This window comes from Toxorhynchites rutilus, chromosome 3 (assembly GCF_029784135.1).
Source record: "Toxorhynchites rutilus septentrionalis strain SRP chromosome 3, ASM2978413v1, whole genome shotgun sequence".
Classification (NCBI taxonomy): Eukaryota; Metazoa; Arthropoda; class Insecta; order Diptera; family Culicidae; genus Toxorhynchites; species Toxorhynchites rutilus.
The window spans coordinates 12,988,262-13,003,293 of record NC_073746.1 but is presented as its reverse complement, the minus strand read 5'-3'; the positions used below and the strand labels follow the sequence as shown (position 1 = coordinate 13,003,293).

The 15,032-nt window shown below is 41.7% G+C and overlaps 1 protein-coding gene across 1 annotated transcript; it reads left to right on the top strand.

The window, feature by feature from the left end:
* The first annotated feature begins 281 nt into the window (after positions 1-281).
* LOC129772887 (uncharacterized) lies at positions 282-1,931 on the top strand. Its single transcript, XM_055776417.1, has one exon. The coding sequence runs from the start codon at positions 282-284 to the stop codon at positions 1,929-1,931; it is 1,650 nt and encodes a 549-aa protein (XP_055632392.1).
* The last annotated feature ends 13,101 nt before the right edge of the window (positions 1,932-15,032 follow it).

Below are 15,032 nucleotides of genomic sequence, written 5' to 3'. Positions count from 1 at the left end.
GGACTCAACGCTGGTCAGGTGGTCAAGCTGGTTCCTCGTGGAAAATGTTTGGATGATCTATCGTTTGTATCATTCATAGTGACCGTTAATAAAGCTATATCCAACGTGGTCGGCGATGGTTGGTACTGGCCAGAAGGAGTTAACATTCGTGTTTTCGATCACGACCAAAAAAACGGTCATATTTCATCTCGTCAAAACTCGACTTAGAACTTGTAAAGAACGATCAACCAGCACGTAAATCTGTCAATGTGGTCAACCCGGGACGCGCACAAACAGGCTCTATGGACAGCCCTTATCCTTTCAGCACAGTCGAGCCATATTTCATCGGTTCCTGCCGCAGTCGTCCCGGCCCTGGGTTCGAACATGGTGATGGGGCTGTCCAGCCTGTCTCATCAGGCAAGTACGTTAATTCACCGATCAGTACAACCCCTGATTCGTTGTTTGGTTTCAGTACTATTCCGTTTAATCGTCAACCCTCGAGTTTCTCTACGAAACGTGTTTCAACTCCAGGACGCAACAAACCTGCAGTTCCCGGCAACGTTATGTCCAACTGCTACGCCGGCGGGTTCGATTGTTCACGTACCATGACAACAATCAGCGTCAGCAACGGAGTGCCTCAACCTGATCACAGCTCTTTGTCTATATACTATCAGAACGTCAGAGGCCTTCGCACTAAAACGACACAACTAAAGCTGAAACTATCGTGCTGTGACTACGATATAATCGTGTTTACCGAAACGTGGCTCAAATCCGATATCTGCAACACAGAGCTTACATCGGACTACACCGTATTCCGGTGCGATCGCAACGAGGCTACTAGTAACCACTCGAGAGGAGGTGGCGTCCTTGTTGCTGTGAAACCGACACTGCACTGCACGGCGGTGTCCATAGTTGATTGCAATCAGCTAGAACAGGTTGCTGTAAAAATATTACTTCCTCACCGATCGCTGTTTATCTCTGCTGTCTATATTCCTCCGGGCTCAGGTGTTGGACTATATTCAGCTCACGCCGTGACTGCTCAATATTTATTGGATCGTTCATCACCGAACGACGTTATCGTGCTTATTGGTGATTATAATCTTCCTCATCTACAATGGTGTTTCGAGGAGGACATCAACGGATACTTACCATCAAACGCGTCCAGTGAACAAGAGACAAATCTAGCTGATCCCATCTCGTCGTGTGGCTTGGTTCAAGTGAATTCGCATGTCAATTCGAACAACAGGCTTCTGGATTTAGCCTTCACGAGTTCTCCGGATATCACTGAGGTATTTCAGCCACCACTACCACTGCTGCCCATTGACGCACATCACCCTCCATTCATCCTGCTCGTGGACTTACAAAGCTCGGTCACTTGCCACCAAATCTTCCCAGCTTCGAATGAGAACGACATGGACTTCAGGCGATGCAATTTTGATTCGCTGAACGTCGCGTTTTCGTCCATCGACTGGCAGCATTTTCTTAACAAACGGTCTGTTGACGCAAATGTTTTTCTGTTCTACGACAAACTTAACGAAATTATTCGCTCAAATGTCCCGCGCCGTCGTCGTAACTTAAGCAGCGTTAGCAGGAAACCTTGGTGGACAGCTGAGCTGCGCAACTTGCGTAACCGACTAAGGAAAGCACGTAAACGATTCTTTGCTCTCAGATCAGATGTGAATAGAGACTGGTTGCGTCAAATTGAATCATCATACAACGAATTACACACTTCCAGTTATCAACAATATATATGCAGACTGGAATCTAACTTGAAACAAAACCCATCGATGTTCTGGAGGTACGTTAAAGGACAAAGGGCTACCAACCTCGTGCCAATCAATGTGGTCTACAATGACTCCACAGCCAGTACAGCTGACGAACCCGCCAATCTTTTTTCTGACTTCTTCCAAAGTGTGTTTTGTCTTTCTGTTGAACTCATAATGGCCATTTGATGTTGAAAATGCTGTTAGCTGTTTTGAATGCTTGTCTAATTCAATTTGGTGAAAACCAGACATTAAGTCTAGTGTTGAAAAATATTTAGCTCTACCCAGGTGATCTAATATTTCGTCTATTCTGGGCAGAGGAATTTATCGGGAGTAATCTTTTTGTTTAATTGCCGGAAGTCGATTACTAGACGCCACTTTTTATCTTGGTTGTTGGACTTTTTGGGTACTAAAAGGATTGGGGAGTTGTAGGGCGATACTGAGTGTTGAATTATTCTATTGTCTAGTAGTTTGTTAATCTGATTGCTGATTTCAGAAATTTGTGACTCTGGTGTGCGGTAATTTTTAATATAAACGGGTGTGTTGTCTTGCAGGTGAATTTTTTGTTTGTAAAAATTGTTTGTTGTTAGTATATCGTCTTCTAGTGCGAAAATATCATTATATTCCGTGCATAATTTTGTCAATTTCGCTTGCGCTTGTTGTGGGGTCTGGCTTAGATTAAGTTCTTTAGCCAGTTTGTCATGTCTAATTTCTGTATTTTCGAATTGTGTCGATTTGATATGGTTTATTGTGTAGTGCTCTAAAGGGATGATAGTAGGTTTGAAAGATTTAGGAACGGATACTTCTTGGGTATTAGTGTTGATGATTTTGATGAAAGAGGAGTCAGGGTTTATTATCGAGTTGGCGCAAAAAACGCCTTGTTTAATTTCTTGTGCTACGATTACCGAATCAGTTTGAACTGCAGGTATTTGAATGTTTTTGATGATTTGGCATCTGGCTGGTATGATATAGTGATCGTCCCAGTTATCTTGTATGGGTATTTCAACATAAGTATTGTCGAAGGTAAAGGATAACAACCAAGTTTTAAGGCACAAATTGCATTCATATTTAGTTAGGAAATCGCGGCCTAAAATTCCATCAGTATGTATCGGAAATTTTTGTGTTACCACCTGAAATTGGTGGGGTATTTCCATATTATCCAAAGTTAAAGTGGTATTTGTACTGGCAAGAGTTTCGATTTTTCCCTCCGTCACGCCGTTTATTACGCAGTTGTTGCTATAGTTTACTAGTTGGTCTCTGTCTATTATATGTTCCTTTATGAGGGAGATGTCTGCTCCAGTGTCAATTATGAGGGTGCATGGCTTTTCGCACATGCTCAATTTTATTGTAACAAACATAGAACATGTTATGTTTATGTTATATATATTTATTGTTCGCTTTGAAACGGCCTTTCCCTTAATGTCCTTTCCTCCTGTTCTTGCTCCGAGACGGACTGGAGGTTGTCCGCCGGCGTCCCTGCGTTTCCCGCAATCCGTACAAATCGTGTCGTTCGGTTGGAATTGTTATTTCCACGCTGGCCTCTGAAGTTTTGGGTTCTCTGATAGTTTGGTTGGGTGTATTGGTGGTTTGGTGTTGGTTGATTGAAATTTGGCCTATTCTGCCCATAGTTTTGACGAAAATTGGATGGTTGGTGATTATTATTTTGATTTCGACCCCTATAGCCGAATCTAGTGTTTGGTTGTCGAAAGTTATTGTTGAAGTTTCGACTTTGATTTACCCGCGAGTACGTAAATATGGACGTATTCGGATTATTTAAATTCTCCTCCAATGCTTTTGTCATTGCATCGGAGTATGAACCGAAAGTTCCAGCTCTCACCACAAAAGAAGTTCTCTCGCATTTCAAACCTCTGGCTAAGTCCTTTATGCCTTCTTTGGTAGCCATTGACCTGGCAATCTGAGGCGAAATACCCATTGCTATATAAGCGGTTTCCAGACTGAAAACCAGCTTTTCGAGCTCTAGGCAGAACGGTTCTATAGGGCCGATTTGCTTTAGATTTGCCATTTTAGCAATGACTTGCTCCGGAGGGCACGCAGAAATTTTTGCTTGCAATGTTTTCAATATATCGTTAATCGATTCTGGAACTTCGGCAAAAACGTTTCTCGCCTTACCCTCCAATTTTGTTAAGATTACTTGAATTATAGTTGCTCTGTTTTCTGCCGTTTCTATTTTTTTTTTATTATCCAAAATATATATTTTTATTAAGGCTCATATGGCGTCAACCTGACGGGGCCGGGAGTTCAATATTTCGACAATGTTTGCCTTATAACTATGTTAGTAATATGTAACCGATTACTCGCGGTTGGCTCGAGGTTAGTATTACAAGTGTTTTCGTAATTGTGATGTTGCTGTCTTCAATGATCTGTACCTGTGCCCGACACGGGATACTTCCTATTGGGATGCAGCTGACCATTAATCAGCAACGCCCCCCTAGTCTGTACCCCATATCTAGCGTGGTGCGTCTTCTCGACTCGAGGAATCCAGGATAGAATGGTCACTAGCCGGCGCAATCATCAGCTCGTGTAGAGTTGTCATGAGCGGTACAACCTTTGGCTTTTGTTGAATCATCAGTGGACTGCACAACCTTTGGCCCGTGTATCTGTAAAGAGTGTGTGTATGTATTGCCGCGACTAAGTAAAAGTTTATAGATCGGATAGGAGGGATATGAAACAGGGACACAACGAAGGAAACATCATTAAACGTTGACATTGGCATTTCTGAGGAACAGGTATAGATGAAGCAGAAGATCAGGATCACGGCTACCTAAGATATCCCGGACGGGGATATCCGATTGTCTGCCTTTTGCTCTCAGTGCTCTAGAGAGCTGAGAGCGAGCAGCATGGAACCGGATACACGACCAGACAACATGCTCGATGTCGTGGTAGCCATCGCCACAATCACAAAGATTGTTTGCTGCGAGACCAATGCGATAGAGATGCGCGTTTAGGTTGTAGTGATTGGACATAAGCCGAGATATCACGCGAATGAAATCACGACCTACATTCAATCCCTCGAACCATGCCCTCGTCGAGACCTTAGGGATAATCGTGTGTAACCAACGACCGAACTCATCTTCACTCCACATGCGTTGCCAACTAACGAGTGTGTCCTGACGAGGAATGTGAAAATATTCATTATAGGCGATTTGCCTTTCAAAAAGTGTGCCTTCTGAAGCGCCCACCTTAGCTAGCGAGTCCGCTTTCTCATTCCCCGGAATCGAGCAATGAGAGGGAACCCATGCTAAGGTAATCTTGAATAATTTTTCGACCAAAACACTCAATAGTTGTCTTATTCTTGTTAGGAAATAAGATGAGCGTTTATCAACCTTCATTGAGCGGATTGCCTCTAATGAGCTGAGACTGTCTGAAAAAATAAAATAGTGGTCGATGGGCAATGTTTCAATGATCCCCAGTGCGTAGTATATCGCACCCAGTTCAGCAACATACACGGAACAAGGATCTTTGAGTTTGAAAGAGGCACTGGAATTTTCATTGAAGATGCCAAAGCCAGTGGACCCGTTTATGAATGAACCGTCAGTAAATAACATGTTATCAGATCTAACTATGCCCCCATATTCTGCCGAAAATATCGGCGGAATAGAATCTGAGCGTAGATGATCTGGGATTCCATGGATTTTTTGTCGCATGGACAGATCAAAAATGACAGAGGAATTGCAGAAGTATGGGAAGCAAACTTGGTTGGAGATGCCTGGTGAAGGGTGCACGTCGTTGGTAAGGTACTCATGGTATAAAGACATAAAACTTGACTGAGGAGTCAGTTGGAGTAGATTTTCGAAGTTATCAATCACCAATGGATTCATGATCTTGCAACGAATGAGAAATCTGTAGGATAATTCTGTGAACCGAAGAGTAAGCGGGGGTACTCCTGCCAAAACTTCGAGACTCATCGTATGTGTCGAATGCAAACACCCCATGGCTATACGCAAGCAACGATATTGTATTCTCTCCAGCTTGAGAATATGAATCCTGGCAGCTGATCGGAAGCAAAAACTGCCATATTCTAACACTGATAATATCGTTGTTTTGTATAACTGAATGAGGTCTCCTGGATGGGCACCCCACCAAGTTCCGGTTATTGTTTGGAGAAAATTGACTCTTTGCTGGCATTTCTGTTTCAACTACGCAATGTGTATTCCCCAGGTACATTTAGAGTCAAAATATACTCCAAGGTATTTGAAAAACATCGAGTGCTTGATCGTTTTGCCGGATAGGTGAAGCTGGAATTGGGCGGGTTCGTGCTTCCTAGAAAAAAGGACCATTTCAGTTTTCTCCGTAGAGAATTCGATACCCAGCTTGAGAGCCCACGTGAACAGGTTGTTCAGGGTATCTTGCAAGGAATTTTGCAGAACGGCGGGATTAGTACCCGTGATGGAAATAACTCCATCGTCTGCAAGTTGTCTCAACGTGCAATCTCTAGTTAGACAATCATCTATATCATTGACGTAAAAACTGTACAAGAGGGGGCTTAGGCAGGAGCCTTGTGGGAGGCCCATAAAACTGTAACGAGAAGATTTCAAGCTGCCATGATTGAAAAACATGTGCTTTTCTGAGAGTAAAGTGTACAGGAAATTGTTCAGAATTGGTGAAAGTCCACGATTATGAAGTTTCTCTGAGAGAATTTCCATGGAAACTGAATCAAATGCCCCTTTGATATCGAGAAAAACGGAAGCCATTTGTTCTTTGCGAGCAAATGCGATTTGGATTTCAGAAGATAGCAGCGCGAGACAATCGTTCGTCCCTTTGCCTCGGCGGAAGCCAAACTGCGTATTTGACAGCAAATTGTTCGTTTCAACCCACTTGTCCAAACGAAGTAGAATCATTTTCTCTAACAATTTACGAATACAGGATAACATTGCAATCGGCCTATACGAGTTGTGATCGCAAGCCGGCTTGTTGGGTTTCCGTATGGCTATCACTCTCACTTGTCTCCAGTCATGCGGGACTATATTCAGCTCCAGAAACTTGTTGAACAAGTTCAGTAAACGATGTTTTGCCAAGTCGGGAAGATTCTTCAATAAGTTGAATTTAATCTTGTCCGACCCCGGAGCTGAATTGTTACATGAGAGAAGTGCAATTGAGAATTCCACCATCGAAAAATTCTCATAGTCGCATTGGAGCGGAATGTCGCGTACGACGTTTTGTGCAGGAACGGAATCGGGACAAACCTTTCTTGCAAATTTGAAAATCCAACGGTCAGAGTATTCCTCACTTTCATTTGTATGGTTCCGGCCACGCATTCTCCTAGCCGTATTCCAAAGAGTGCTCATAGCTGTCTCCCTTGACAAACCATTGACGAACTTCCGCCAATATCCACGCTTTTTTGCTTTAATCAAACCTTTTAGTTTGGCTTCTAGAGCTTGGTACTTTAGAAACCATTCCACTAATCCAGTTTTCCTGAATTTTTTGAAAGCGGATGATTTTTCAAGGTAGACCTTTGAACACTCCCTGTCCCACCAAAGTGATGGAGGACGACGTCGGAAAGTGGTAGCAGGAACACGTTTCTTTTGAGCTTGAAGTGCGCTTTCGTAAATCAAACTCGATATAAAGTTATACTCTTCGAGTGGAGGAAGTTCATGCATTGAAACAAGTGCTTCAGATATTATTTCTGCAAATTTTCTCCAGTCAATATTTTTCGTGAGGTCATACGCAATATCGACTGACTCACGAGAACCTGATTCATTGGCGATCGATAAAATTATTGGCAGGTGATCACTACCGTGGGGATCTTGGATTACCTTCCACGTGCAATCCAGGGATAATGAAGAAGAGCAAAGTGATATGTCTAGCATACTTGCCCGTGCAGGAGGGTTGGCTGTCCTAGTTGCTTCCCCTGTATTTAAAACTGTCATGTTGAAGTTGTCGCACAGATCATAAATCAACGTGGCACGGCTGTCATCATAGTGTGACCCCCATGCTGTTCCATGGGAGTTGAGGTCACCTAAGATTAGCCGCGGCTCCGGCAATGCCGCGATGATATCAAAAAACTGATGGCGGCCGACCATGGTTCTTGGAGGAATATGTATCGAGGCAATGCAGAAGTCTTTGCCATTGATTTGTGTCTGGCAAGCGACAACTTCAATGCCTATCATCGATGGGAGAGTGACTCTATAGAAGGAGTGACATTTTTTGATCCCCAATAGTACGCCACCAAACGAGTCATTTCGATCGAGGCGAATATTGTCTCTCGCCGTTTCTATTGTCTTGACTAAATTTACGGCGTCTGTAAATGCCTTAATTTTATCCACGTTTCCATCGAATTGTGGCACAATTGTGGATGTGGTTTTAATAATTTCAAGTAAATTCGCCATTTTAGAACGTCTTGATAATTTTAACGTGAATATAATTGCTAAAACTATTTCTTTTAACGATCTTGGTTTTCCTTTTTCGATTATTAATTTGATCGCGTATAATAAAGAATTTGCTTTTTCAATGCAGATTAAGAGTTCTGGTTTTGGTTTGTCATTTAACTTGAATGAAGACAATCTTTTTATATTTTTCACAAGAGCTTCCGCTTCCCTGATACGTATTAACAAGGTGGACTTTCTTGACTTCTTCACGACTTCTTTTTGAATTGTATCGTGAATTGCTTTTAATTGTTGCAGGTTTGTGTATATCTGTTGAAGGACCTCATCCATTCAAAATCGGTTTATTTAAGGAAACAAAAAAAAAAATAATGGTGAAAAGTTATTCGTACATATGTATAATTGTTACTGTTTGTTTGTTTGTTTTTTTTTTAACAATTTAGACAGAGTCAGTTACTGTCGCTAACGTTTTTGCCGCCTTCATGGCTTTCATGGCATGCGCATTCATGCATCCTTTGTAGGCTTTGTATGCCTTGGCTACTAATAACAGTATAGCTATGGCTAAGATAATACAAATAATGGTTCCCTGAGCCTCGTGAACGGTGCTGTGGTTGTCAAGATGGTTGAGTATCTGAACTTGGGCATCGCCCGTGTTTGTAACTGGTTTTGTACTAAATAGTCCCATAATGATCCAATTATGTCAGGAAAAAGGAATTTGTATATTTATATAATACTTTTTTTTTTTTTTTTTGCAAGAAAGGTTATATGGACTATTTTTCTTTGTTTCGCTTTACATTTAGTTTTCGCTTTTCATGGTTTTGTTTTCATTTAATCGAATCTGACTTACTCCACTTTATTTCACTGCCGTCCTCGCTGCTGTCCTCGTTGCTGTCCTCGTTGCTGGCCTTGCTGCTGATTTCGCTGCTGCATTCGACTCCGGGGTGGGGGGGTGGTGGGGTGTTGTGTCTGGCAGGTGAATCCAGCATCCAAATTGTACGAGATGTAGTGCGCCTGGTTTTGTAGGCTGATGTGCGAACAAACGTTCTACCGTTGTGATATTGTTTCACACGGTGTTGGTAGTGTAGGATGTGTGTGTGTTATGGACGATGACCACGAAATCACAGGCGGGTCTATTTCACGGTGATCAAATTGATTTTTCCATCAACTGTGTGCTTCTCCATGTTTAGCTTTCTAGATGTAATGTGTCTCACATAAAATCCAGCATCTAATTCCTCGTGCAATCCACGATGTTGGAAAATTAATCCTTCGTAACACTTGATAACTAATTTGTCATATTTGCTGGAGTCATGTTATCCATCTTGTTTTTTTTTTTTTCACCATAACTTTTCTTCTATTTCTTCTCAATTAGCAATTGTTGCATATCCACACCAACTCAGGTGCTTCGGACGGGGGAGTGTTTCCGTGTAGGCACAAAAACCGATTATTATTTTTTTCACTCAACGTTCACTCTGTTTCTGCAGCTTGCATTTTCGTGCTACACTACACTCGATTGTTTCAACAGTTTAACTGTTTTACCGTTACGTTCTTCGGAATGTAACCGCTAGGGTCTAAAAAATGCATTTTAGAATTCACTTTCACACTCGTTCACGACCTCACTGCGGTCCGATGTCACAGGTCGCCATGTAAGCAAGTCACTTTTTGGTCTTTCGGATCGAGATAATTGACTGCTACGTTTGGTGTAGCTTTCTCGACTGTGTGGCCCAAGTGCCGCACGTTTGGTTTTATTCAATTGTCTTATTTTCTATGTACCTAGCTATTTTACATATAATAATTTCTAGGCGTGGTCAGACGCACTCTAAAGAAAACCATGTGCGGAACATCTCTTCCGTATGCCAGAATTAATAACAAGGAAGACCGGCACCCAGCGGGGTTCTTGCACATGTGTTTACTATTCGTGGCCTTGCCGAGGCTAGCGGCAAAGCGGAAAGAAAGCAAATGTACAATCACGCTTGGTTCGCATCGAGTTACGCAACCATAAATAATAAACAGACCCTTGGCCCAGTAAAGAGGCTTGTAGTCGAACAATACTTATGCTTGCGTTGCTCGGCGTCTTCGTGGGGGATTTATTGCCTTAGGGGCATTGAACAATTTAGAATTTTGTTTATTATCGCGCGGGTGGTCTAGTAGTCATATTACACTACTTCACCTGTACCTCGGCCGGGATGTTTCAACAACGTACCAACTCATAATATCCACCTTCCGATCTTCAGCTTTTCCAACGAAGAAGTACTCGGTGCACTGGTTAAACTGGATGCTTCAAAAGGAGCCGGGGTGTATGCTCTGCCGCCGTTGTTAGTTAAAAAATGTGCGGCATCGTTGGCGGTTCCTTTGACGATGCTATTCAACAGCTCAATTGAACAGAGATGCTTCCCGAGTTTATGGAAAACCGCTTCTATGATTCCAGTTCACAAATCTGGCAGTTTGTACAATGTCGTCAACTATCGTGGAATTTCGATTCTCAGTTGCTTGGGAAAGGTTTTTGAATCCCTGATGCATAATGTCATACTAAACGCAACACTGCCGTTTATCTCAGATCATCAACACGGATTCATACCACATCGTTCCACTGTGTCCAACTTAATGTGCTACTCAAAGTTTCTGTTTCGTGAGATCGAACGGCGAAATCAAGTAGACTCTGTTTATATCGACTTTTCGAAAGCCTTCGACACGGTACCACACGCTTACGCAGTGCATAAATTGCAACACATAGGTTTTCCGACTTGGATTGCGGACTGGCTATTGTCGTATCTAACGGATCGAAAGGTATTTGTACAGCTCAACTCATCACGATCCAGCACATTCAACATACCGTCTGGCGTACCGCAAGGGAGTGTGCTGGGCCCTTTGATATTTGTCCATTTCATCAACGATGTCTGTCTTCGTATATCCTCCGAAAAGCTGCTTTTTGCCGATGACCTCAAGATTTTTCGTGTCATCGCATCTCCAATTGACTCTTTTTTATTGCAAACCGACATCAACATCGTCCTGAACTGGTGCAACGAGAATGGTATGAGTGTGAACATAAACAAATGCAAAGTGATCACTTTTAGCCGCAGTCGATCTTCATCCTCACACCAATATCGGATCGACAGTGCTTCTGTGGAACGCGTACAGTCTATTCGCGACTTGGGAGTGATAATGGATTGTAAACTTCGATCTCACGAGCACGTTTCCATTACTACGGCAAAAGCCTTCTCCGTGCTTGGTTTTATTCGCCGTAATGCTGCTCAGCTAACTGATGTGTATGTACTCAAATCGCTTTTTTGCGCATTAGTACGTAGCATCTTAGAATACGCTGTTCCGGTTTGGGCACCTTACCACGCGTACCAGGTAATACGAATCGAGCGTATCCAAAAGCTGTTTTTACGATTCGCACTTCGGAACCTGCCATGGAATGATCCCTTAAACCTTCCTGATTACCAAGATCGTTGCCGTCTGATCAATCTTGAGCTCCTGTCGGTAAGAAGGTTGAGACTACAGCGGCTCTTCATATTTGACGTCCTGACGAATAACATTGACTGTCCTGATCTTCTACAAGAAATATCATTTACCGTACCCCCGCGACAGCTGCGACATTCTGCTTTGATCGCCATTCCTAGACACAGGACTAATTATGGATTCAACAGCTCTTTCTGTTCCTGTCTTAAGGCCTTCAGTGTTGTTTGTGATCAATTCGATTTTCATATCACCCGACAATGTTTTATATGTAGACTTAAATTATTAGCTTAAGTTATGATTAGTCTGTACGAGTCCATCGAAGACTGAACACAAAATAAATAAAAATAAATAAAAATGGTGGTTTTTGAAACCGGACAAACCATGACAAAAATTTCTCTTTGAAGAGGGTCGTTGCGTGAACACCCCAAACATCGGACAAACCAACATCACTTACCCTATTATTGTTTCGATAAGAAAAAACCTTCTCAGAAGCAAATTCGGACTTTGCCACTTTTGTCAAAGGTATAAACTTAACATCATTACCATTCAATGCTCGAGAATTGAGTTTTGAAAAGCTCCACACTTGAGACACATTCTCAAATATGCGAAACCTTTGGTCTTCCGCGGCTGATGATACTAGAAACTATCTCAAAAGGGGCCCCACATGGGACACATGATAAGAGCAGCAGCAGAAATGGTCCCACAGTTCTTCTAATTTGATGTTCATAGCATAAAAGTCTTTTCCCGTATTCTGGCTGAAGGTATCCCAGAGTTCTCATGAAAATTGATGGCCAGGAAAAAGCCAAGTGGATGCCCGGAAATACTCCACTCCCGGTGTGTGTGTGTGTGTGTGTGTGTGTGTACACAAAGAGATCCGCAAACGACTAAACCTTGTGGCAGAGAAGGAACCAACTGCAAGTGTGAGGGGGCAATGCATCGTTACAGTCAGCAGCATCAGAGCAATGAGGCTAGCTAGCTAATTTGTTCAGTGTCATGAAATGCCACAGTTGAAGCACCGTATACGGAATAAGGTTCCGGGGAAGCAATTTCCTCATTTGGTTTTCTCTTGAAATTATCGAATCAATTACATCAGCGCAGTAAATCTGTGCACCGTGTCAGCTTTGTGCTCTTAAAAAAGGGATTCAATTCTGTGGATTTCACTGTGTGAAAAAAACAAAATGGTGTATTTATGAATCACGTTTATATGATTATCAAGAGGAAGAGAAATTCGAGCGATTTGCGCTATCTAGAGAGTAGGGTAAAGGCACTATAATTCGACCCATAAGTCCAGCTCATGGTAAAAGAAACGTTTGTATATCACAAAAACAGTATGGTTTTTCATGGAAGATGTCCCAATGTTAGAGATAGACATTCATTGAATCTGGTTTTATAAGAAAAATAATCATACAATACCTCTATATTTTCTTATATCCATTTTCCCCTGTAATGTTCTATTGTTCTAATTTTCGACCACTTGTTTCAATTTTCGACCACTTGTTTCAATTTTCGACCTCTAAGTGTTCTAATTTTCGATACAAGTGAAAAAATACTGTTTTCAAAACAAAAAGCAATATATTTCATTGGTATCTAACTACAACTACAACTACATATACTATTTTATGGTATAGTACTATCATTACTATTAAAACATCACGGCAATCGAATGCTAATCCGTTTGAACTATATTATATGTTTCTTATCAATCCATTTATATCCATCAATTATAATATTGATCAATATTGATCTTGCTTTAATAAGGTACTGTTGCTAGACTTTAGATTAAGTTCCTTTTCTTCGAACGATGATTTTACTCTTGTTTCTGTTTCTTCAATTCGGATACCCGTTTACGTTCCATTCTAGCAATCTTCCTGTTCTCCTTTTCTTGCTCCAAACGACGCTTGTCCTCTTCCTTTTGTTTGAACTCTCGAATTAATTCATCTGACGTAAGTACATGATACCTTTTCGATTTATATTCTCGTGTATTTTTTCTCGTTGGAGTAGGAGGTGTGGTCAAATAATTTCCCAATGCTGGCTCTGAAGGCATCGTTGCTAGATCTGCTGCATCAGCTGTAACGTGGTCTGAAGGTGCTGCTTCCACGGAAGTAGATTCAAGAGGCTTGTTATGTACAGAATCGTCATTGATAACTTGCATTGCAGCAGAAACTCCTTCTACTGGTGCTACAAGCGGTTCACCATAGTCGATGTCGCATAGCAAGTTATCGTTGAGATCATTTTCCTGAATTGTCTCAATAAAATCAGGAAAATTATTCTCTATTATAGTAAAAATTTTAAATAATGCTCTTTCGTCTTCGTTTTGTAGGCAGGCAAGTTCACTCTTGAACTTTTTAATTCTCCGTGAGCCAATAGTTTTAACACATTCCTGCAACGTGTTCGTGGCAGTAAATAATCTTTCTTGGAGTTGAAATGATTCCTCAGATGTTTCCAACTGATCTCTTTCAATTATTTCCAGGGAATCTGATTCGTTAGTATATTTCCCCAAACACTTTGAATAATCAATTGCTGTCTGATCCCATGGGTATAAACCAGAGGACCTAAAACCATTCTTAATGGTTTGGATAGTCAAAGAATTTCGAAGACAGTCTTGAAGCACTAATGCAAAATTCATGGTTGTCACAGAATCCATCAGATTTTGACTCCTGAATCTCGCAACAGCTTTTGGCCAACCATTTTTAAGAGGTTTGAAGGCCGCGACATCAGCTGGCTGCATGATTCGCGTTACGTTCGGATACAACGCGACTAAAATGATACCCAGTTCTCGGCACAACAGTGATGTGTTAAAATTAATGTGGCTACTGTGGCCATCAATAATGAATAAAACCGGCTTTGAAATGTTATTGCTTTCAATGAATGGGCGAAAAACATTGCGGATATAATCCCGGATAATTGTCAGATTTCGCGATTCCCCATTTTGATGGAACCGAGTCAGCTACTTTTTTAGGTATAGTTTTATATGGATAAATAATTGTAGGAGGAACTACTTTACCAGCTGCGGAGAAACTAAACATCGTTGTAATGTTGGTTTTACTCTCTCGATGTCATATACGTTACGACTTCCACGCTGCGCGAAAACAGATTTTGTTTTTGGATTTAAATAGAACGAAGTTTCATCTCCGTTGAAAATTCTTTCAGGATCGTTTAAAATGTCCAAATGTCCTTCCGTTGTCAAAAAGTCTTGAATTTTTTTAAACCATTATTCTATATCCGGCTTGGACACTTTTGCGCTGGCGTTCGTAACGAATTCCGGAGTGCGAAGCGTGATCTGCGGGTGTCTTTTAAGGAATAATCGCATCCACGTGCGTCCTTATTGTAAACAAATTTTATACTATGTTAATCAATCTCCGGGGAAACACAGACTTCATTTACCTGGGCGGTTGTTCTTGAAGTTATCGGGTCTGGCGGATGCTTCCAGGAATTGTCTTACAGTTTCTGTAAGCATTTCCCGAGTTACTGGAAAGCCTCTCCTCTGCGT